Source organism: Thermobia domestica, chromosome 5 (genome assembly GCF_964235325.1).
Source record: "Thermobia domestica chromosome 5, izTheDome1.hap1.1, whole genome shotgun sequence".
Taxonomy (NCBI): Eukaryota; Metazoa; Arthropoda; class Insecta; order Zygentoma; family Lepismatidae; genus Thermobia; species Thermobia domestica.
Window position 1 is genome coordinate 48,125,621 of NC_137458.1, and position 23,611 is coordinate 48,149,231.

Here is a 23,611-nt window from a genome sequence, read left to right on the forward strand (position 1 = left end):
CAATTCTAGTATTGTTTCAAGACGAGACAAGAAACATGTCAATTCTAGTATTGTTTCGAGACGAGACGAGAAATTTCTCAAATCTCGTGGGCAACACTAGTTTACCGAAACTCAGATTAGGATTACAGATTAAATTTCTTGGTTTTCGGCATCTATGGACATGCTAGCCCGTCATGTATGAAAGATGTTCTTCGGCGATCATACTGCCCGGGAAATTGGGAAGCAGAAAGGAATGGGGAAAAAAAGGAAGCAACCTGCAACCATTATGTGAGTTACCAGCCCGGCAATTGCCTGGTGTGAATGAGGGAAACTCAGGGAAACCTCACTCTGGATAGTTTTTTACGTTTTTTCAACCGAATATCCCCATCGGTAGTTGTCTCAAAACACTATTTTAGTGTTCTATGATTCATAGAAAAATGATAAAGTGATTGTACAGAAGACAATGAAGAACACTTATCAACGTTTTACTAGGATAATAAATATAGTTTAAGTGTTTGTTATATCACAATCTTCATGTAATTCTCATGACGCGGAAAGATTCTGATATCTTGTAGATGAAATTATAAAGAAAATAAGAACATAAATTTTCCAAACAATACGAGAAAAATTGCGGGAAGAAATTAGCCGAGAAAAGTTTTTCAAGAACCGAGACGAGACGAGACGAGAAAACCTTATTTCTCATCTTGTCTCGTCTCGTAGACAACACTAACGTTTGGAGGTTGACAACAAATGCATTTTTGTCCTGGGTCTTTGAAAGCATAAAAATACTCAAGATGACTATATCCTATGCAATGGGTAGACGACCAAAAGACAATGGTATTAGCCATTTGTGCATGTCGGCTGAGTGCCAAGTATTTTTCAGAAATAGTGTTTGTCTTCTTTAAAGGACCTAATCACAAAAAAGTTTAGCTGCGTAATACCAGAAGTATGAAACGTACTCGTGGTGTGGAGCCTCTTCAGCTTTTCTCGATGAGCTTGTGTAGTTAAGACTGACACATTCTCTCAATTGCAGCTTGGAAGCTGCTTGTAAAATTAGGCTTTCGGCGGGAAGTTGACTCATACATAACAACGGAAGCTACGATGACTTCTAACCCTGTCTACCAATTGCGGTTAGTTTTGCTGTTCAGATCAAAATCACAACAAAAACATGTCAAGTTCATGTTTCCCTATTTGGAAACTGGGTTTTTGAAGAGAAAGCAAGTTGTACACTGTGGTTTTCTTCTGTATCTAATGAAGTGTCTACGAACATTATAAATTATTTCTGTATAATACCACACAATGTCATTGCAGATTATTTGTTTATGCTCTCGCGAGCCCTATTTGTCAACCATTTTGACTTTGTCTTGTGCGTTAAATTACAATTTAAAAAAAAATGTAATATATAATGGTACTCTTTGTGTTTCATGGAGTGCAGTGAATGTTCATATATCTTATTATGCTTCTAACAGAAAGTACAGTTAACATAGAAAGTAGATTTATGTAAAAGAGTTTACTGCAATGATATACATCAACAATGTGTGCAGATGTGCTTCTTAAATGTGAAAGTGTAGATGTCAATTTTATACACTGTATCATATCGTGTACAAAAACTATGGTGATTGGAAAGAAGCGGAGGGGCGAAAATAAAACAAGTGACTAGTTTTCAATATTTGGGTAGAACAGGGGCGGATCCAGGTCCGACTTCTGGGGGGGGGGTGGATTGTCATACTGCTACTTTTAAGGGCTCCAAACTTTGGGATGGGTTTTATTTATATATATAAAATAAGAAAGTTTCCTTTCCTGGGGGGGGGGCGATCGCCCCCCTCTGGATCCGCCCCTTTGGTAGAATTATTAATGATAATATGAAGTGCGAACGTGAAATAAAAGCAAGGATAGGAATGGCGAAAGAAGACTTTAGGAGAAGTCTATTTTGTGGGACCTTAAATAAAGAGTTGAAAAAAAAAAGACTCATAAAATGCTTCGTGTGAAGTATTGTGTTATGTGAAGCAGACATATGAGCATTACTCAAAAATGATTAAAAGCGGCTGGAAACTTTCGAAATGTAGATGTGGAGAATAGTTGGGTCGAGCGGAAAATGAATGAGATAATGTTAGAAATGGTGGGGAAAGAGAAAGAGAAACTGGTTGGGACATTGGATAAGAAGGAACTGTATCATGTGGGACATTCTAGAGGGTATTGTGGCAGGAAAAAGAGTGAGAGGCGAAGGAGACTACAATTAATGGATGATATCAAACTGAAAAATCATACATGAAGACGAAAAGGTTAACTGAACACCGTGGAACATGGAAGCTTTTCTCGGTGGCGTCAAATAAGCTGCCAATAATGACAGAATATATGTGATGATGATGATGATTATGATCATATCATATAGTTAATTTTCAGCTCGATGAGACCTTATCTCTGGTTTAGATTTTACATCTGCAGATACGGGGTGGCCACCTTTTTAGGTTTGAGGGTTACTTTTCATTTTAGAAATCAGTGTGGCCTACTTATCTGTTCACTAGTCCGCTAGAAAGATATCATAAAACAAAAACCGTGATCGATATGGACCACCGCTGTTGACCCATTGGCCACCCTTGCTGTAAATGGACATTTTATTTAGCTTCAGTGATATCTGTAACGATTTTTCTTTTCGCAGTGGAGCACAAGTTCAAATTTCCATTCTGAAAGTCAGCTTTAAATCTGTTTATCTGTCATCTAACTCATATTAAATTTTGCTTTAGGTCTGTTAGTACAAGTAACTATTTGAGTAATGAGGTGAACTACAAAGTTGTTTACGTGGTATCACTAACTCTCATTGCCATAGTCCATTCTAAACAACAAAGAAAGCAACTGTCCATACTCGTGCTCTGACGGCTTAGTCACCCTGTCTAGCTACGTTAGGGTAGATGGGCTAAAACCTGCCTTTAGGCAGAACACTCAGAAATGTAGATTATACATTAGGAATCTCAAGATCTCCAAGTACATATCTTGGAGGTCAGTTGTCAGTCTTCTGTTCTTCACGAAATTCAGATGGTAATTAATAAATATTTTACTTTTATCAAATGACAACTAATGAATAGTTTCGACAATATTTTCCTCAATTTTTGTAGCTTAGTTGCATTCTCTTAATGTGCACTATACAGGGTGACTTTATAAAACTAACGGATTTCATTTGTCCATAGAATTTCTAACAGAAGTCCGATTTTCATGTGGATTGTGGCTGGCAAATGATCAAGGAACGAGGGACACTTATGGAACTGTGTTTACTGATTTAAATTCATCCAGGCAACACCTCAAGAAAAACAGCAAATATTCGTCAGTGTACCTCACAAGTGGAATATACTTTCGGATTTTTGAAGCTGAATTGAAGCATAAAATTAAAAATTAAGTGTTAGTGGTAACAAGCATAAACATATAAAAAATCATTACATTATCGTTAGAGAAGGCATATAACATCTTTTACTTTCAAAGTTGTTGAAAATGCCCACCTTCTTCTTGCAGGCAAAGTCAAACACGAGGATCCATGTTGATATTGACGAATGTCAAATGTAATGTGTCCTCTCTAATCTTCGCAATTTCAGTTATGAAGGTCTGCTTAATTATTTCCAACCTTGTTGAATTGTTTCTGTATACACTTCCCTTCGGATGCTGCCATAGAAAGAAGCCCAGGGACCTCGAAGACTACAGCCTTTTGGAAATAACACTATTATTTAGAAAACAATTATTAATCAGAGCCATACTGTCAGATATGTGTGACATGCAGCTTAATTTAGTTTCCTGTTTCTTCCTGGCCGTGACGAAGTTACCATCTGCTGGAGAAGACTCAAACCATCACACCGTATCAGTGCGTAAGGTACACTCACGTATAAAATTATTGTCGCATGTCTATAAATATGTTGTTCTAGAAATATAATTTGGTAACGAATTCGTCCGGTATTTCATATAATGTTAGTATGAGTATAATCGGCAAAGACATGTATGTGGCAAATTTCATGTCAAAAGAGCAGTCAATAAGAACAATAAAACGAAAATAAAATTTTCTTGTCCATTTGGCAACATTTTATTTTACTCATTATAATTTTCGTATTTATAATTCTTTTTCTATGAAATTACCAGAAATATACATTTCCCAATTATACACATAGTATCAGTATTAAAAGTACCCTGCAAAATCATTATCAAATTGCAGTACAGGGTGGTCCAAAAGTAGGTATACACCCCTGCATTGATCAAGTATAACACTCTAGCTTATAGGTTTATTTGCTTCGGCTATTCTGAGCTTAAAATATAAGTAAAAATACATTAAGAAAAAATAAAGAAACTAAGTCTACCTGATAAGAAATGATATAAAAAGCAATGAGTTGATCAGTACGGACTGTATACCTACTTTGGGGCCACCCTGTATACTCTTACAAGAATGCAGTTATAAATATGCGACAATAATTTTGGAATGAGTGTACACTGATGGATGTTTGCTATTTTTCTTGAGTCATTGTTTATATTACCTTGGATGAATTTAAACCAGTAAACATTGTGTTGTAAATTTCCCATCCTCTCTTGATCATTTGTTATAAACTACATGAAAATGGGACATAAGTTAGGAATTCTATAAAGAAAGAAAATCCTTTAGTTTTTTTAAAAAATCACCCTGTATAATTACAATTTTGCTAATCCTTTTTTCTTTAGTTTAAGGCCTTTAGGGTAAAGAGACAGATGATTAATGAAAATAATTGATTGTGAAATTAATTTTTGTGCGTTTTCTGACCGGGAATCGCACCCAAGACCACGTACACTAAAGGCGTATGTACTAGCCACTATATCAGTAAGTAGGGCTCTCGCTAATGTCGGGTACTAGATGGGGAAAAGCCTTCTTGCATCTCGAGCACTTTAAACAAAACAGAAATCTTATTTCTCTCCAGGTCTTCTATAAGTTTGATAGAGCTAATTAGCTTTCTGAATCTATGTCGTCCTCGGATAGTCTGAGGAAAATCACTTATGGCTAGATGAAATAACGTTTAGATAATTACCACATATATTTTTACTGTAGCCAAAATAGTAGAAATTCTTTTCTTTTAACTTTCGATTGTGATAATCAAATCTGTGCCATTTTGGCCATAGAAGGTTGTTCGATTTCAGTAGTGACATTAAGGAAAACAGTGTAAACAAGTTTATCTAAAGGAAAAAGTGATGTAGAGGTTATATGTTGGGTAGAAAGTTGTCATGAATAATTGTGAACATGTATGCTGTCTGTACGGAAATCGGTGCGTCAGTTTCATTTCAAATCGTAAAGCATTTTAATCTGTTCAAGTCTGATCGGCAAACTGATTGTGTAGACACAGAGAGAGAATAGGAATTCCTAAACAAGCTTTGACAAGTAAGCTAAACAAGTTTTTTTTTCTTTTTCTTTTTCTTTTTCTTTTTTTTTTACATATTTTTATTTATTTTTTCTTCCTCCTTCCTCGCGAATGTGTCTGGAATATAGAAACACACACGCAGGTAACACTGTGGTTATGTACTTCAGTTCAGCAATTTACTTTCATTCGGAAATAACGACTTGGCCATAATGATTTTATGACGATATGTAATTTGCTTCTAACTGGTAGTTGCTTACTTCCGTCAATGGTTCATTAGCACCCATGTAATAAGTTTATTCTGTATTAAATGTATCCTTGAGAGTGAAGAAATACGTCGCCGTTGACTTCCGTTTCTTGTCAGCTGTTCAAATTGGAATTGAAGGGTAAAGCATTGGTCAGTGTGCTCCTAAAAACTGCGTATGGAATTAACCGAGAGTATTTTTTAAAAAATAAATAAATAAAAAGAAAAAATGCAAACTAAGCGAAGTCACAATTGAGTCGATCATCTTCTTCTGTATGGTGTAATTTGTTGTTATTATTTCCAGTTCGAATTATGCAGTACGCTTAAGAGGCCTAAATACAGCTAATTTTACAGTAATTATGTGATATCTTCAAATAGATAAAAGATAATTATCAATAGATAGAGATCAAACTATATCTTTCTTATTTCGTACCGAAAATACACAATGTAATTATATTTTTATTGAAACAAGCTCTCAACTCTTCATTTTTTTTTTTTTTTTTTTTTTACGTGTCCTTCCCTTTCTTACTTCCGCAAAAGAAATTTCGAGAACCCTTCAAATCCAGATTGGGAGCCAGCGCTTTTCATTTTCAACGTAGAAGAGAGAGAAATTTATTCCGTATAAATTAAGGAACTTTAAATTAGAATATCATGCGTTCAGTTTTAAGGTTAACTATTTGTCATGAATTAATTAGAATTTTGTATGTATTTTAATTTGAGACTATGGTTACTTTAACTGTTTTAAGAATAACTACCCTACAGTTGATGGTTAATTTAACTTTTCAAGAATAACTACATTACAGTTGATGATTAACTTAACTTTTCAAGAATAACTACCTTACATTTGATGGTTAACTTTTCAAGAATAACTACTTACAGTTGATGATTAAGTTAGCTTTTCAAGAGTAACTACCTTACAGTTGATGATTAACTTAGTTTTTCAAGAATAACTACCTTACAGTTGATAGGTAATTTAAGTTTTCAAGAATAACTACCTTACAGTTGATGATTAACTTAACTTTTCAAGAATAACTACCTTACAGTTGATAATTAACTTAGCTTTTCAAGAATAACTATCTTACAGTTGATGATTAACTTAGTTTTTTTAAGAATAACTACCTTACAGTTGATAGGTAATTTAACTTTTCAAGAATAACTACCTTACAGTTGATGATTAACTTAACTTTTCTCAAGAATAACTACCTTTCATTTGATGATTAACTTAAATTTTTAAGAATAACTACTTACAGTTGATGATTAACTTAACTTTTCAAGAATAACTACCTTACAATTGATGGTTAATTTAACTTTTTAAAGAATAATTAACTACCTTACTGTTGAGGTTAATTCAACTTTTCAAGAATAACTACCTTACAATTGATGAATAATTTAACTTTTTAAGAATAACTACCTTACAGTTTTACCTATCCTACAGACTGTAATGAGTTTTAATTGTCTTAAATAGCTTCTTTTTATTAAAATCTAAACATTATGGTGTTATTGTTAAAAATAAGTAGTATAATAGAAATATTCCTTCTTTTTCAAAAGTCAATATTCTAAGCTCGACGTAGTCTTATTTACCCTTTTCGTGTTGCGTCTTGGAACGCAGGAATATCATTCTCGTTCAATAGAACCATTCCCTCTAGAGCCATAGGCAGTTAGCGTGTCATTGACTTCTGACCATTCCATGTAAATTTCAAGGCAGTTAACGGAGGCATTACATGACATAATATACAGTATAAGCAATACCCGCACAACAAAATTCACATATGTCTGTTTGTGTGTATGTTTTCTTTGAATGTTCATTGTAAAATTTCAACATAACAGTGAATAGCGTACAGTGTTGTAAAAAAAAAAAAAAAAAAAAAGTCATTAAGGGAAGAAAAATAGCCTTTTATATTTGTGTGTTGCAACTGAACACATGGACAGTGTTGTTTTTCATTGAGGTTTTTCTTAATAGAACATACTGTGTTTATTTTGTAGTTGTATATCCTTCGGCTTGAATAAATCTTCGGATACAATTGTAAAACCAGACCATTGTTAGCAAAGAAACTAAACATCATTAAGAAACATTGACGCTTATTTTCAGTGATGATGAATTGATTTGTTGTTATTGTAAGTGTGACTACCGTATATTTTACGTAGCTGAAGACATCTCATAGTGCATGGCCAGTTAACGATATAGTAAAAAAACTTTAAGAGCTGTTGAAGAGTGGATTTTTTGGTCCATATGGTATAGACAGAAGTTTCGAAATCCGTATGTAAACTTCGTATAAATATACAGTACATATGTTCTTCAGATCTTTTTCATTAATTATACTTAATGAATTGTATATGTGCTGAAACACTGTGAAGCCTGAAAACGTCCTCCCATGTTATGCTTATTACAAAAGTACGCATATGTCGAAGGGATTCAGTTTTCGGCTCATTGGATTGTATTTAAAGAAGTTAAACAGAAACTTGTGTCGTTGTTCTTGAGTATGAAACGACTGAAGATTTCCAAGTGATAGGACAAACTTTTCTATCCCATCAGTATGATGTCATAGGAAACTATCAAAGTAGATCAATTCATGAGTGAAGAGAATTCATTAATATGCTAAATTCATAAGTGAAGAGAAAATCTTATGAATGGAGAGATTTATATACTATTTTACTGCAACATGAACTTGGAAGTTTTCGGTTAACAACAGAAAGAAACAGGAACACTATTCAAATTATTACATCCACTTGGAGAATATTGGCAAAAGAAAGTTTATATGCATTTTGTTGTAATAAAAGGGATTTCAGGACTTTTGCGAAAAGCAAATTGCAAATACCAAAAGGAATAATGAAAGAAAATGGCGCAGCTTTTGTGTATCGGCAGTGGTACTTTGAACTATTTTAACTGCTGAATTATATCTAGATTTTAATAAGTGATGCCAGTCCTTCAAACAAGATAATCTAAAATAAATATGAACACTGCCAAAGTACAATCAAATAATAATAATGTACTTTGAAGTGTAGCACATTGTAAAAACTTGATTGTTCATATTATGTGAAATCTAATAACAGCGCCGTGGAAGTTATTATTATTTTCTTTTTTGAAACTCTTGATGAAGAGAGAGGGCGTAAGGATTTTGAACTCTTGAGAGAATATATGAGATTGAAGTCTTCCTGCTCCTTTTCTTTTATATGGTGCTCGTCCAAAGCATTAACCACTGTCATTGTGCATGGTGGAAAGTTCTTGCAGGGTTCCTGACTAATGTCAGTCGTTTCTGAATACAATGCTCTCCTTCCGTCACGTTTTGGTCACCACGCCCTGTTAATTTTTACTTCGTTTCGGACGTGATTTTTGTCCTTTCCCTTTCTTACAACTCTTGAGTCCAACAAGAAAGAAAAAAAAGTTGAAATCACATGGCTTGATGGGTCCCATGTTTGCAACAGCTAATGTAACTGTCGTAGATTTGTGTAGATGTTTATCCATGTTTAATCCTTCAGTTGGTAACATTTGTTAAGTTGGGCATTGTATGTTGGGCCATCTTAGATAGGTTTGTGTCCTCATCTAATGTTGGTCACAATTACTTCAGTAGAAAACTCCAATTTACGCGCATGATCTACGAATTTGGAGAACTATAGCCAAAGGTGGTTCACCTGCAGAGTTAACTTACGATGTTCATTGCTCGTTTCCATAGATAACTAACTGTAATAAATGTCTATGTTTACGGTTTATTGTTAAAATTATTTCAATAGGAATAATATTTGAACGTTCGAATTTAAACTTATTATTTGAACTATTAGTTAGTGTTACCCGTCTCGCAAACGACTCGAGAAAGGAAGCACATTTTTAAATTCGAGACTATACCAGACGAGACATGTCACGAGTCTCTAGCCAATACAAATTCACTCAAGTCTTAGTGTTTTAGTGTTGTTATTACACAAAATACTCCAATTTTATATCACACCCTTCGTGGATCCCTCGTGACGCGGAAGGAGTAAGAAAAACATCAGATGATAAATTTTGTACATTTCGAGACGAGAAAATTTCGAGAATCAAGTATTTGTTTCGAGAATCGAGACGAAGTGATAATTTTTACAAAATTTTACGAGACTAGACGAGATAACCTTATTTCTTGTCTCGTCTCGGACAGAAACACTACAATAACAGTAAAGATCATTTTTATATGCTAATTCTGATGTTTCTAATTTGTCGTGATTTTATGTATAAGATTAGTAGTTTTGAGAAATATATTCCTTGGGGCTATCTGCCACTTCCAAACAACTCATCTTGAAAATGAAATGAAATCTTTTAGTTTTACGTCCCACGGTTTTGCCGTGTAGGCTAAAGAAGACGGTGATGATGACGAATCAAATGATGGAATGAAGAAAGTGGGAGGAAACGGGAGAACCCCAAGGAAACACATGCACATGTTGTTTGTCCACCACAAAGCCCACTTAGCGCGAACTATGGTCGAACCAGAGACCCCATACACCAGAGATTAACTCTCTACCACTGAACCAGCGCGGCCTCCTACGACCCTTCTGAAACTGCTGTCCTCGTTGAGGACAGTGAGTCACGACTGCAAAATGGCCATCTCTGGTACGTATTGGTGAAATAATTCAGGCTGAGGTTTGAAACTATGGATGGAGATAGGTGTTTGACCTAAATTTGTTGAGTGAATTACCTTCAAAGTCCATAATTGTTTAGATATTTGTTTTCCAATCTGATAACATAATCGCAGATAACCTTTAGATTTATTTGTTTTATTTATATATTTGTTTCTAGTCGAAAGATTGCTTTTCAATACCTCATTAGCTCAGCCATCGTCGGTTACGGCTCAGGATAGCACTTTCACATTAAGTAATGTTTTTTAACATGGCTTTTATTGAGGCGAAACAGGTCTCATTTTATACGTTTGAAAATAGCTAAAGGTCTTGAATAGCTTTATATAAGCTTATTTCAGTTTATGACGACGATAATAAAACTGTTCTTAGATTCATATTTAAATATTATTACTTAAGAACCTTCGTAAATATTGGACATATTTCAGAACTGTGGTGTATATATTTATACCATTGCCTCTTGCAACAATGTACCAAGGCCAGTTTTCGTCACTCTTTTATATTAGAACCTTCGGTGCAAATCAGTGAAAGCACAAGTGCATTCGGTGCAACCAGTTAAATTCGCGCTGTGAAATGCCTGTTCAAAAGCTATAATGCTCGGATAGTTGGAGTGTCCTTCATTTTATGTTGACGCGATTATTGCAGCTACACATTGTTGGTTGGTAATGGTCTGTAACGCTCAGCTGGCGCACTGGTAGATAAAATAAAAGTGGAACATACTCATACCAGCACGCAGGTGTTGCTAGTTGGTAGAAAAAATAATACTTACTGTATTTAGAAAGTTGGTGTATTTACTCTTCTTAAATTGACATGTTACAATGTCTTTTTGATTCGATTTCTATACTGTGGTTGTGAAACAATTTTTATTGTATACCGTACTTGGTGAGATACAGGTGAGTGGGCACGGGCTATGGCATGGACAATTTGTTATGAAAACTGGGAAATAATAATAAGTACAGTGTTTACCGAAAAAATAAAACACTGTCGTGGGGAAGTCAGTTACTGTGGAGCAAGGGCGCCGATTTCTCTGCAAATTTGGGGGGAAGGAGGTACATTCAGATACAGAAGATATATAGGCTATATATGAAGATTTTAAGACAAATTGCACTCAAATTATGCCAAATATTGTATATTCACAAATACAATAGGGGGCCTACATGAGCTTTGGGGGTGCCCGGGCCCCCTCGGCCCCCAGAATCGGCGCCCTTGCTGTGGAGCATGATTAATCAATTAATACTGCCCAAAATTATAAACGTAGAGTTGGTAGGTTGGGTTGGAGTTTGGCATCCCCTTCAGCGCTGAAGCTATTTGAGACGTGAGACATGTACCACGTGAGCTCCCACCGGGAATCAAACCCGGATCTCTTACGTCGAAGGCACTATGCTTAGGTAGCTTCTTAAACGTAGATATATTATAATAAATATAGATATCGATGCTTAAGGTGTTAAAGATAGTATTTGTGATAAGGATGGAAAGGCAAGAATACAAGTTATATAAAACTTTCGGTGACCATGTGGACTTCTGTGCATTTTGAGACCGTATTCCTGATTGCTGTGTGCTTCAGGTATTCCATTGAATACTCTGTTTTCAATCTAGGTGAAGCGTTAAGACTGCCCATTCTTGTTTTTTATTATTATTATTATTATTATTATTATTATTATTATTATTATTTATAATAAAAATATCAAACAAATGTGTCGTCAGTCAATAAAGGTTGAGAACCATTCGTTTAGCTAATGAAAGAAAAAGAGAAAGAAGAGATTTCAGGACAAAACCAGGAAGTCTTCAATAATTGCAACAAATTGAAAAGTTATTCAGGGATAAGAAAATTAGCTTTCCACTCTGTGGCTACAATGTAAATTTTGTTCAAGGAAAAAAGTTAATCATACGGGTATAATTTTAAGTTTGATTATCAATTCATGTGTTGTTTAGTTAACATATGAAATAAAAAGTAATTTTGTTTCATTCAGTACATTGAACAATACACAAATTGTCTTACGGTATTGAGTGTTACTTCATTATGTACGATATGTTCTTATATTTTCTGAACTCCATTATGGAAGAAGAAAATACTGCAAATACTTAATGAATTTGGCGCACTAACGTAAAGGAACATGCAAGTAATGGTAAATAATGTGTGTATGCGTGCTCAGGTCTCATTTGTCATCTGTCAGGCTCTCCAAAGACTGTTGCTGTCAACTTTAATTCACTGAACGAAAATGTCATTCAAAATAGCAACATGAATAACGACGTGCCCAACAAGAGTTCTTGAAAAAGTCAGGAACAGTAAATTAATAGGAAATACGAAAAATAAATCGTTAAAAAGTTTCGGTTTTATATTTAAAAATTAATACGTTTTAATGTTTTTTTTATACAAAAGGAAGCCGGTAACAAGTGTGCCATTTAAAATATGACAGTATAAACTGGTAAATTACGGCTGTTGGCCACACACACACACAATCAGTTTTTTGTCACCCATGTTTTTTTGACAACCGCAATTATGACGAAAAGCTTATAAAAACCTGTTTGACTGCTCGTTGAATGGAGGGAACTGTAGATGGACGACAATCTCCGTACAGAAAGGGTAGGTTAGAAAACTCGATTTACTGGATGTCGTGTCAGCGACTGCGATAAATTCAGATAGTTTGACAAGTTAGTCCTTTTGGTTTGTGTGAGGTCCCTGGTAACCCTTTCTGTGGTCTGTTATGCATTGCCATTGATTGTTCGTATTTGAATAAGCGTTATGGCTGCGCACATGCTGTTGTTACTCATTGGGTGCGTTAAGAAAGCTGGTGGAAGTAACCAAGGGGATAATGCACGTATTGTGTGTAAGTGCATATGATGATAAATTGCTGTTTTCTGCTCGTAGATGAAAGCTATTACAGTAATTGGTCTTCCGTACCCCGTTTTTCTTTCTTATGTCTAATAGAATAAGGAATTGATCCCCAAGGAAGAGCTGAAAAATAAAACTAGGCATTGTATGTTAGATATTGATGCTGGTAGTGTTAGGAACATTAATGTACTTAGTTCTGATGACTTGTGCGTCAAAGTTCAGTAATTGAATTTGAACTGTTACTAATTGTATTTGTCTTTCGAGAGAGCATTAGACCACCATATCGTTTGTAATATGAGATCGTTCTTAAAAATAGAAGTCAGTTTTTCTTTCTTTGAAAACCCCGGTGGACCACACTTATTTACGTCGTTCCCATGGATAAGCGGGGAAAATATTAAGAAAAACATTAGCAAAATGAAAAGTATTTAATGTACCGTTTTTTATTTACTTATTTAGTGAACACTTCAGGTTTTCGCTAATTACAGTGTCCAATGTATTTTCTATAAGATCATTTTATGTAGTTATAATAATTACCATTGTATTTGAAATTACTAATTTAATGTAATAGACTATGCAGGCTTTCCGATGCAAATGGTGCTCAATGTCTTGTGCTAACATCAAAACTTTGTGCCTCTTGTGAATCGAACCTCGGACCTTGCACCCATCATCATTCACTTGCCTTAATTATCCGTCTCCCTTAGCACGTTAAATTAGGGTTGCCATATTACCCGATTTTAGCGGGTACCACCCGATTTTCAGGTCCTATATTCGTCCCCCGCTTAATCAACTCTTAATCACCAAAAATCACCCACTTTTTTGGATTGGAGAAAAATCTAAGACGACTTTGTTAATAAAGTGTTGTTATATTCAACGTAAATCGCTACATTTCTGTGTCAATTTCAGTTTCGATAGAGTTAAATTTGGACTCGCGCTCAGGCTCAGGCTGTGAGTTATTTGTCCAGTGCGCGTGCGCAGAACCGTTTGTTAATAAGAGATTTGCTCTAATGCACATTGTTTTATCTTTCTTATGATAAAAATTTAGAGATTATTTTGGTTTTCTTAGGGAGAAAACCGTATGAAAAATATCTTCTTTTTCTTTTTTCCTTTTCTTTCTTTCTTTCTTTCTTTCTTTTTTTAGCTTGCCTTACAAATATCCTTACAGCAGATATCTTACTGTACTACTTATTTAATACTTAATTTACAATTCAAGACTCACATTTGTTGAACTTAATAAAACATTAACGGCAAAAACAAAATTTGCTTTACTTTAGTTTCGTTAGAAAAGTACATTGGAAGTGTCACTTAAGGGAAAAAAAAACTAAAAAAAAAAAAAGGTCCGAAGGATCCCAGGTCAGTATTTGTAATACAAAAGTTCACACCAGTACTTACGGTTTCGAATCTCCCGCTTTTCTAATTTTAAAATATGGCAACTCTACGTTAAACGGAAATACTTCATTTCATGTTAACTACATACAGAAAACAAAACCGCTTCGGGAGCTATGATACATTAATTGACTTCTTAGACAAGTACTGAAATCACCAGGGCGAAACAAAAACATTTGTTAGTGAACAATAAAAGCTATTTGAATTTTTTTTGTTGTTATTAGAGTGTTAATGATAAATAGGCGTAAGAACCACTTACGCTGTTATGCATTGGATTATATACTTTCTCTGATGACCTCGGTTAAGCCCAAAGGAACTTTATTACTGATTCTGAACCACTTGCGCTCTTATGCATTAAAAGAAAGTTTCGCCTGACCTTTGTTGATCCCAGAGAAACTAGGATTCAAGACTTTTCGGGTGCACGGATGTCTATACATTTGCTACGGATCACTAATGTGACTCAGGAAGAATATATATATATATATATATATATATATATATATATATATATATATATATATATATATATATATATATATATATATATATATATATATATATATATATATATATATATATATATATATATATTCTTCCTGACTCACATTATACTTTCGTTGAATAAATCAAAAATGGCGAATGAAACCGCATACAAAATATTGCATGAGTGATCTTTGTGGTATTTCATTGCGGGGAAGAGCCATTCAGATAATCAACTTGAGAATATGGCTACAATATTTTATCGTTTTTTTTTTTTTTTTAAACATACTTCTGTTATTTGTCATGAGCTCAAGAGAGTTTCCGATCTGCACTTTGTATTATATTCTATTATTCATTTTGGCAAAACCCTTTCTTCAATCTCCCTTTTAGCCAGGTTGCCAGACATACAAGAAACTTCGGCTTCATACAAAGTACGAGTCAGTGAAAGCAACTGCTGGGCTGTTCAATAGTTTGGTATGTCGGTTGGTCGATATTTTCAAATATCGAAATCAAAACCGTTGCTGATTGATATTTCGATTTTGGGATATTTTGGTTTCCGATATTTCGATATTTTAATATTTATATTTAAACAAGTTTTGATATTTCCACGATTTGAATTTTCCATAATGAAATCCGAATATCGCATAACCCTAGTCACCATATGAAAAATTTAGAAAATATAAGGAATTAAATTTCTTAGCGCTGCTGTCCAAATTGTGAATATTCGACTGGATAATGTGTGGTCAGTGCATTCACTCTGAACGCCATTATTTCTGGCGGGACTGGAGTTCGTTAGCCTCTCCATAGCTGTAGATTCCGAATTATGTTATGATTCTGAGTCAGCATTTAATTGAATCTGGGTGCACGGGCACCAAAGACGTGTTCCCTACCCTTTCAGATACACAAGAGTACCAATGAGGTACACATTTCGAAAATTTTCTTTGCAAAGTAAATTTACTTTTTAGAGTTCATTTGTACATTTTACACACAGTAAAAATTCTTGTATCAGCATCAGTAATTAATTAGTGTACCAGTATCAAAAAATATATTGTATCAGCAATTATTTTTTACTCATTGGAAATTAAAATTATATTGATTTAACAATTAAAATTATACCACAACAACATACAACAATGCAGACATCCTTCTAATTTTTTTCTATAATATATTAATCATACTAACTTATTGGAACAGCTGTTAAGACAAAAATCGAGTATTAGTGTGTTTATTCCTATGCGTATTGTTTGTACTCGTATGTTTTCGGTTTTGGTACGAATAATTAGATGTGAGATACTGGCAACACTATTTATACTTTTCGTCTCTGCTGCGGAAGTTGCATGTACTGAGCATATGGTAGCGGAAGGGTTGCAATGTTCCATGCAATTGAGTCAGAGAACAAACTAATAAATCTAAGTCGTTGGTTTGTGTGGCATGGTCAACCAATGACCGTTGCGGACCACCTTTTGTTCCACAAGAGCAATTGCAGCGCGTCGCTTTTTGGATTCTAGTTCAATCTTGCCACACCCCCTTTTCACGTTTCGAATAGCAACAAAATGCCACTTGAATTTGTCACAGTGGCTTTTTTAGGATGGTTACCAAAGCTAAGGCAGTGAGTCGATTTCCTGTACATTTTTATTTGTAAAGAACTTGTATCCTGTTTTTACAATCTGACCCATTGTTGCATAGCCGATAGTGTTATTGTTTTTTTCCGCAAGGAAAGATTGTTACAAATCTGTGAATAATCAATTTTAGCATGCAATAAATTGTCAGAGCGAGTAATTAGCATAGTGTTATTTTATTCAAGTCGTAGCCTGCTGAAAATCAATGTGATTTCTGTTACTGGATACTTGAAATGGGAATCGACTGTGAAAATGTTGAGAATTTTAAATAACAGTCTGGAGGGAGTAATAATCGAACCCGAAAGGCCATATTTATTTCAATATGTAAACAGACTTGTACCGAATTCAGTATTCCATTCATGTTCTATTATTGAGGCGTCCACTACAAAATTGGCCTATACCATTTGCACTAACATTTGAGATTTCATTGCATTGTTCCCTTTTATACGCAAAGCAGGGAGCCGGTAGTCCGGTTCTCTAGCCCAGCATTCTCGGAGGCGAAATAGTGTGGTAAGGAACGACCTTTAAGCATTGATCTTGTGTGATGATCTGCGCACCCGCCAACTGCAAAGCTCCAGTCGCGGTTCAGAGCTCCCTCATAACCTAGGTGTTGCATAGAATGTAAAACACAAAACCTTAAACTCTTATGCGGAAAGTTAAGTTGAGATTCTAAATAAAAGAAGGAAAAGCGATAAGCGATATGCTTACAGTTAGGTGAAGTAAAATGGCCAAAATTAACAGTGGTATGAATTTTTAGTCCATAAACGAAAATAAAATAAATCTACAAATCAAAATTCTGTGTCAACTAACACTTCTTGCAAAATATTTAATCCTTCTCACAGATACTTTCTCCTTGGGACAATATTATGAATATGTCTCTGAGGAATTGCCAATTAATGGAACAATATATCCTGGTAAAAGAATGCTTGTAATATCAAAAAAGAGTGGCGAAAATGGGATTTTCTGTAAAAAATATGTATTAATTTTGTTTTTGATTACAAATTGTATATATGTGTGTGAATTTGTAGTGCCTTGAAACAGTAATACATATTGTATCTTTTTTATTTTTTTTATTTTAGGGCCAGTTAGGAGAAAACAGCAGTGTATCGGACAGCGATGATGAACCACTTACGAAGTACCCACGGCTGAGTGGAGATTGGAGCCACGTTGGTGCACAGCTCTCAAAGTATAGTACCTTCATTGAGGTAAGAACTTTTTCTTCATTCATTAAAAAAAAAGCTTATTACATTATATTGTAATTTGACATCAGAACCAAGAAACATAGATCATTTCAAAAGCACAACATTCTACTGCTCAAAATATTATTCGCTCCCTCAGTAAAAAAATATTATCTCAGAACAAAACATCAACTTCATTCTTCTAATGAAGTTGATTTTATTTCTCATCAAGTGAAGGTGTGTGTTGAGGGCATATTTTAGAAAAGCTCTTCATTTCTATTGCAGCAATGAAGCTAAAATTTTTATAACCGAAATATTCAATATCTTGCGTTGTAAAATTTGTCGTATTATCATTCATTACAGTTATTAGGCTATTTATTTATTTATTTATTTATTTATTCGAATCATATCTTGCAGCTTAAATGTCACTCATCTCCATACTAACTAGAACTCTGAAATTTTGTAGAGATGCGTAAGCTTGATGCCTATATAATATTTTCACATAATTTTCGCTTTAGTTTATCGTTTTAGTATAAAATTATTATTGTTTAGAATTAATTCTATGGAGCGCCTGTTGCTTATACAACCCGAATCAACAGAAAAGTGCGATTGGTTGCAGATATATTAGGCGTTCGGTTTACTTCTTAACTATCAAGAAGGTTGAGAATTCACTCTTTTATTGTACTCCCGCGAAATTTTTGAATAAACGGTTGGAAGTTTTGTAAAATGATCCTAGAAATTTAAATACGAAAGCTCATATAGGAAAAAGGAATTGATTGAAAGATATTGAATAAAAATGATTCTTCCAAGCTTCTCGATCTTCAGCGTCCTCTTTTAATTCCCAATATTTTCTTCTACTTTTCAAATTATCGATCATTGTGTTCTTCTTTCTATTCCTCGCTTTCCTTCCATCTTTCCTTCTATAGCGGTATGAAGATGTGTCCAATCCAGTTTGCCTTCTTACGAAGGATGCTGGCGAAAAACGTCCTCTTCTCTTCTACCTGTGTTAAAATGTCTTCGTTTGTTACTCTCTCTATCGATATCATCTTCTCCATCTTCCTCAAACACCACATTTCGAAGCTCTCTAAATAGGCTATTTCTTCTCTAACTTCCATAGTGTCCAAATCTCTGAACCATACAGTCCAATACTTCATATATAGCACGTTACCAACTTCTTCCTTAGTCCATTATAAAACCTGCTAGTTAACCCTTTACCGCATGCCGTGCCATATATGGCACAACCTCTTTTTTCACTTTAGGTTTTCTGTGATTTATCAAAGGCACCAAATGACTGTTTTGTCTGCTGTGTAAGATATTAACGTGTATGAATAAGAGATTTTGGTGTCATCTGGCATGTTCTTTGTGAGTTGTAAGTGTATCATATATATGGCACTTATTTCTCGTCGGAATTAAGTGAAAAATCTAAAATTCAAGGTTTAATTTTAGATTCAATTCATTTTTCAAGTTCCCATATGAAGATTTCCAATACGGATTTTTTTTCGCTAAAAGAAAAAAATCATGCAGAAAGGGGTTAAGAGTTATCTTTTCTTGTTGAATGTTTCTTTGCCTATGGCAATTCTCGACCTGATATCTTTGGTGCAGTAAGCGTCTCTCGTCATGACCTCTTCAAGTTTTCTTTGTTCTACTCTGACCGGTAAGGGCGCGTTTCCACAGGATACTCTCATGACTTTCGATTTTTCAATTCTATCCCACAAAAAATTCGTTTTCAGAGCATTTTATAAAAGCGTTTTTGTACGGTTATTATTTTATCAATATTTTTAAAAATAACACAATGAAGTGGAAAATTCAACGAATATTCTGAAACGTGTATCTATGTAACATGATAAATATAAGTGTTTTATTTTCTTTATATTTTATTGTACCTCTCCTTAGAAAAAAAAATTAGGGTGCTCATCATACATTTTTATACCATAATAATTATCAACACTTTTATCGTTTTTTTTTCCTTTTTTCTTGATTTCCAACTGCATTTTCAGTGAAAATCACTGCAGCATAAATGCATGAGCGGTTATCAACTACGTAATACTAATTTTCACAAAAAAAAATAATTACTTCTGTTCTTCCCTTTTAATTAGAGCTATAAATCTAAAGTTTCTCTTTACTGAAAGAAAAACGTGGGAGTTTTTTTTTTTTTTTTTTTTTTCAAAACAGTTCAAACAGCGAACTTCGTGAAAAAAATATTATCGAAGAAATACATATATCATGAATATATATATGAGTAAAAAGAGGTGTGGGAAGAAGAGATCTGTTAATTGACTCGTTTCTTGTGTTTTATGACACAGTGACTTCGTTATTTCACCTGACACTCAGAATAAATATATATACCAGTATTTTATGCGGGAAGAAATAGTTGATTAACTTACTTATCTCGCCCTTTGTATTATAACGAAATAAATAACTTTGATTTCACACACTGGGACATCATGAATAAAAAGGAAAGTATATTCATATGAGGTTGTATTATTTTTCCATATGTGAAATGCATGTTCTCAAGTAATCTGTAATTACTATTCAAAAGATGGTGACTTGTATTGTTTGTTTGTTCTCATAACTTTTTTTTCTAAAACGTGACTCGTGTTAGGAAATAATGAAGTGTATAATTGTGGAAGTAACGTTTTTATTGATTAAAACTCAAACTTTGAAAATCAAATTACAAGACAGTGGTGTGCGAAAAATATGTATTTATTTATTTTATTGCGAGATATAAGTAAACAATCTTGCATGCCGTGTGATCACGCAATAAATCAAGCAGATAAACAAGCAAAACTATATATCTGTAAATGATTATCATCAAATAAAAATGCCAAATGTCAACATTTCCTGTTGAAAATAGAAAATAAATTATAAAATACTAACAAAATAATATCTTATGATACACATACATTTCACTTTAAGAAACATTATACCTGGCTTTATGTAACAGTCTCTGCTCTCTCTATATATAATATTTGTTTATTTATTTTATATTTCCGTTTACATAGTTTCCGTTTTACATTATTTTCTTATATCATTCTGGGCACATTTCTAATAAATACTTAAAAAAAAAAAAAAAGATTGAGTATTATGCCGTACATACATATACGGCATATACATATATATACTCATGGTAATGGTTTTGACTAAATTAAAGACATTGGTAAGGAGTGTGCGAAATAGCATTAAAATAGATATATTTAAACTTTGTATTAGAAATTTGCAAGAATTTTTAATTGTGATACGTCTGTTGTTTTCATTTCAGGATGACTTTGACGAGTTGTGTGTAATGGACATAAGTCCTAATTTGACAGCCGGAGATCAAGACAATTGTGTATCACCAGTGGAGGGAGACAGTGGTTTACCGAGTCTGGAGGACAAAACAAACGGAGCACCTTGCATAAGCAAAAACAACATGGTGGGAACAACTGGAATTGTCGAATTGGAAGCTAAATGTGGGAAAACGGACGGCATTGAATTGATTCATGATATTGGCTATTCCTCAGAGAGCTCCACACATCTCTCGAATGATGATAAAGTGGGAACGGTACAGAGTCATGATAAGTACTCGGTAATTAATTCCGATAACATTGAAACTGCCACCACACAAGTAACACCTGCATTAACGGCGGTGAACGAAAACAATAACTGCTACCAAAGAAGTGCATCAGAGACTGCTACAGTGTCTTCCAGACATTCGGAAAAATGTCCGCCACACATTACCTCAGTCAATCTTCTGGGTAAATTCCCCGAAGATGCTTCAATGTTTAGTAAATCAGACCGTAAAGGTCCTAATTGTGCCACATTCTATTTCAAACATTTGGATACAGACTCTGAGAGGGAGGGTAAACAGGAGAGAGTTGCATCAGGCAGTTCGGGAAATGAAATGAAATCCATGGAAGAATCTTCAGAGGAGGAATGGACATACACTTGTGGAAGCTCGAACGGATCTCCCCAGAGTGTCAATAATAATTCAATGAAAGTGGAAGTTATCCCACAGAAACAAGCTAGTCTAAAACGTAATGTAAGAACAAAACTTCAATTTGGTCAGGATAACGAAACCGGTAGCTCTGATACAGATGCAAATATGCTGGAATCAGATAACTCCGTTAAGAAACTTAGTGATAGTGAGCAAAGTGCCATAAATCCGTTAAATAATGCGCAAGGTGCAAACAATAACTGTGTTGCAAGTGCTAACAGTTCTCCAAACAATAATAGTAATAATAATAATAATAATTCGAAGGTGAGTTCATTGAGTATCTCTACTCTAGTCAACGAGGATAGGCCAATGCATGACCGTACCTGCAGCAAGGAATCAATTCTTGAACTTGTAAGCAAAGCGGAGGAGCTTGTGAGGGAAGATAGTCCTCAAAAAATTCGGAACAGACGCTTTGAACCTCTGAAGTTTGGTGAAGGCGGTGAGACGAAGTATGCAAGAATCAAGGAATGGTTGAAATATCACTTACATGAAGATGATAACAAGAGTATTACGTCATCACAGGTAATCTATTCTTTTTCTTTCCTTATCGTATCAATAGTTATTTTAAAACTTAACTTTGTTATGTTATGGTTGTTGCATTATCACGTTCTTGACGTTTGTTGATGTTGACCGAAGATTTTTTTTTTGTGTGTGCCATGTTTGTTTATTTTGTGTATTTATCTTGTTCTGGTAAAAAAAAAAAAAAAAAAAAAAAAAAAAAACTGGGAACTTTCTTTCGTGATATTTATGTTCTTTCTTTTTAAGATAGATATCACATTTTTAAGAATAAGTATACCTTACGTCTGTTTGTGGGAGTATTGATAATTCTGGTTAAAAAACAAAAATAATTTATTTACACGTATGTGGAATTGCGATTATATTCTGATATGCAGAGATTCAATTCTGGCGCGTAAATATGTGTATTATATAGAAAAATGTAAGCAAAAGGCTAATACTCACAGCTGAAAACAAACACTCCTCTAGGAAGTACTTTCAGAGAACATTATCTCCATCTTCAGCCTAGTTACAATTCGAAAAGGATTTAAAACATGGGGAGAAATGTGGATGGGTAAAATTGCTTAAAAAAGATATGCTTCGCATATTTTAAATTCTTTTTAACCAATTTTATCCATCAAGAGTTATTGCTCCAAATTGGTAGTTTCCTTTCTTCTTAAAACTAAAAGATAATACAGCAGTGCATTTCTGAACATACATCCAGATATCCAAAACTGTGTTATACTTTTATGCCAAGTCAATACGGAGGAAAAAAAAATTAGTATCTCTTTCAAAAGTCCTGTTTTACATGTTTAGCATATTAGCATATCGTATGTATCAAAACCCGCTGCTGTACCCACCAGTGAAAAAAAGAAAGTTTTAAAATAAAGTTTTAAATGGGTTTTAAAATAGTTTTTTAATTACGTAGAAAATTATACGTTCTAGTAAGATTAGAACTATTGCTTGTCATCAAACAATAAGATGCTGTAATAGGTAACATCAAACTTTAAGACAAAGTGCATTTATAATTAATATATACAGTACTTGTTAAGAATATAACTAATATTTTATAATATAGAGGAAAGAAGCTACTTTTTCTTACTTCATATCTTCTATAGGTGCAAATCCCATTTAAATTAAAGAGTGAATGAGATATAGAGGAAAGAAGCTACTTTTTCTTACTTCATATCTTCTATAGGTGCAAATCCCATTTAAATTAAAGAGTGAATGAGATATAGAGGAAAGAAGCTACTTTTTCTTACTTCATATCTTCTATAGGTGCAAATCCCATTTAAACTAAAGAGTGAATGAGATATAGAGGAAAGAAGCTACTTTTTTCTTACTTCATATCTTCTATAGGTGCAAATCCCATTTAAACTAAAGAGTGAATGAGATATAGAGGAAAGAAGCTACTTTTTTCTTACTTCATATCTTCTATAGGTGCAAATCCCATTTAAACTAAAGAGTGAATGAG

At 34.0% G+C, this 23,611-nt stretch overlaps 1 protein-coding gene across 4 annotated transcripts in view; it reads left to right on the plus strand.

Annotated features, from left to right (window-relative positions):
* The window catches only part of klar (klarsicht), an 828,351-nt gene that overhangs the window by 639,766 nt on the left and 164,974 nt on the right, over positions 1-23,611 (plus strand). For all 4 annotated transcript variants that reach the window (XM_081758673.1, XM_081758668.1, XM_081758672.1 and 1 more), the window contains exons 10-11: positions 17,571-17,696; positions 20,929-22,164. In XM_081758673.1, coding sequence (XP_081614799.1) covers positions 17,571-17,696; positions 20,929-22,164 — 1,362 coding nt within the window. The remainder of the gene's footprint in view (positions 1-17,570; positions 17,697-20,928; positions 22,165-23,611) is intronic.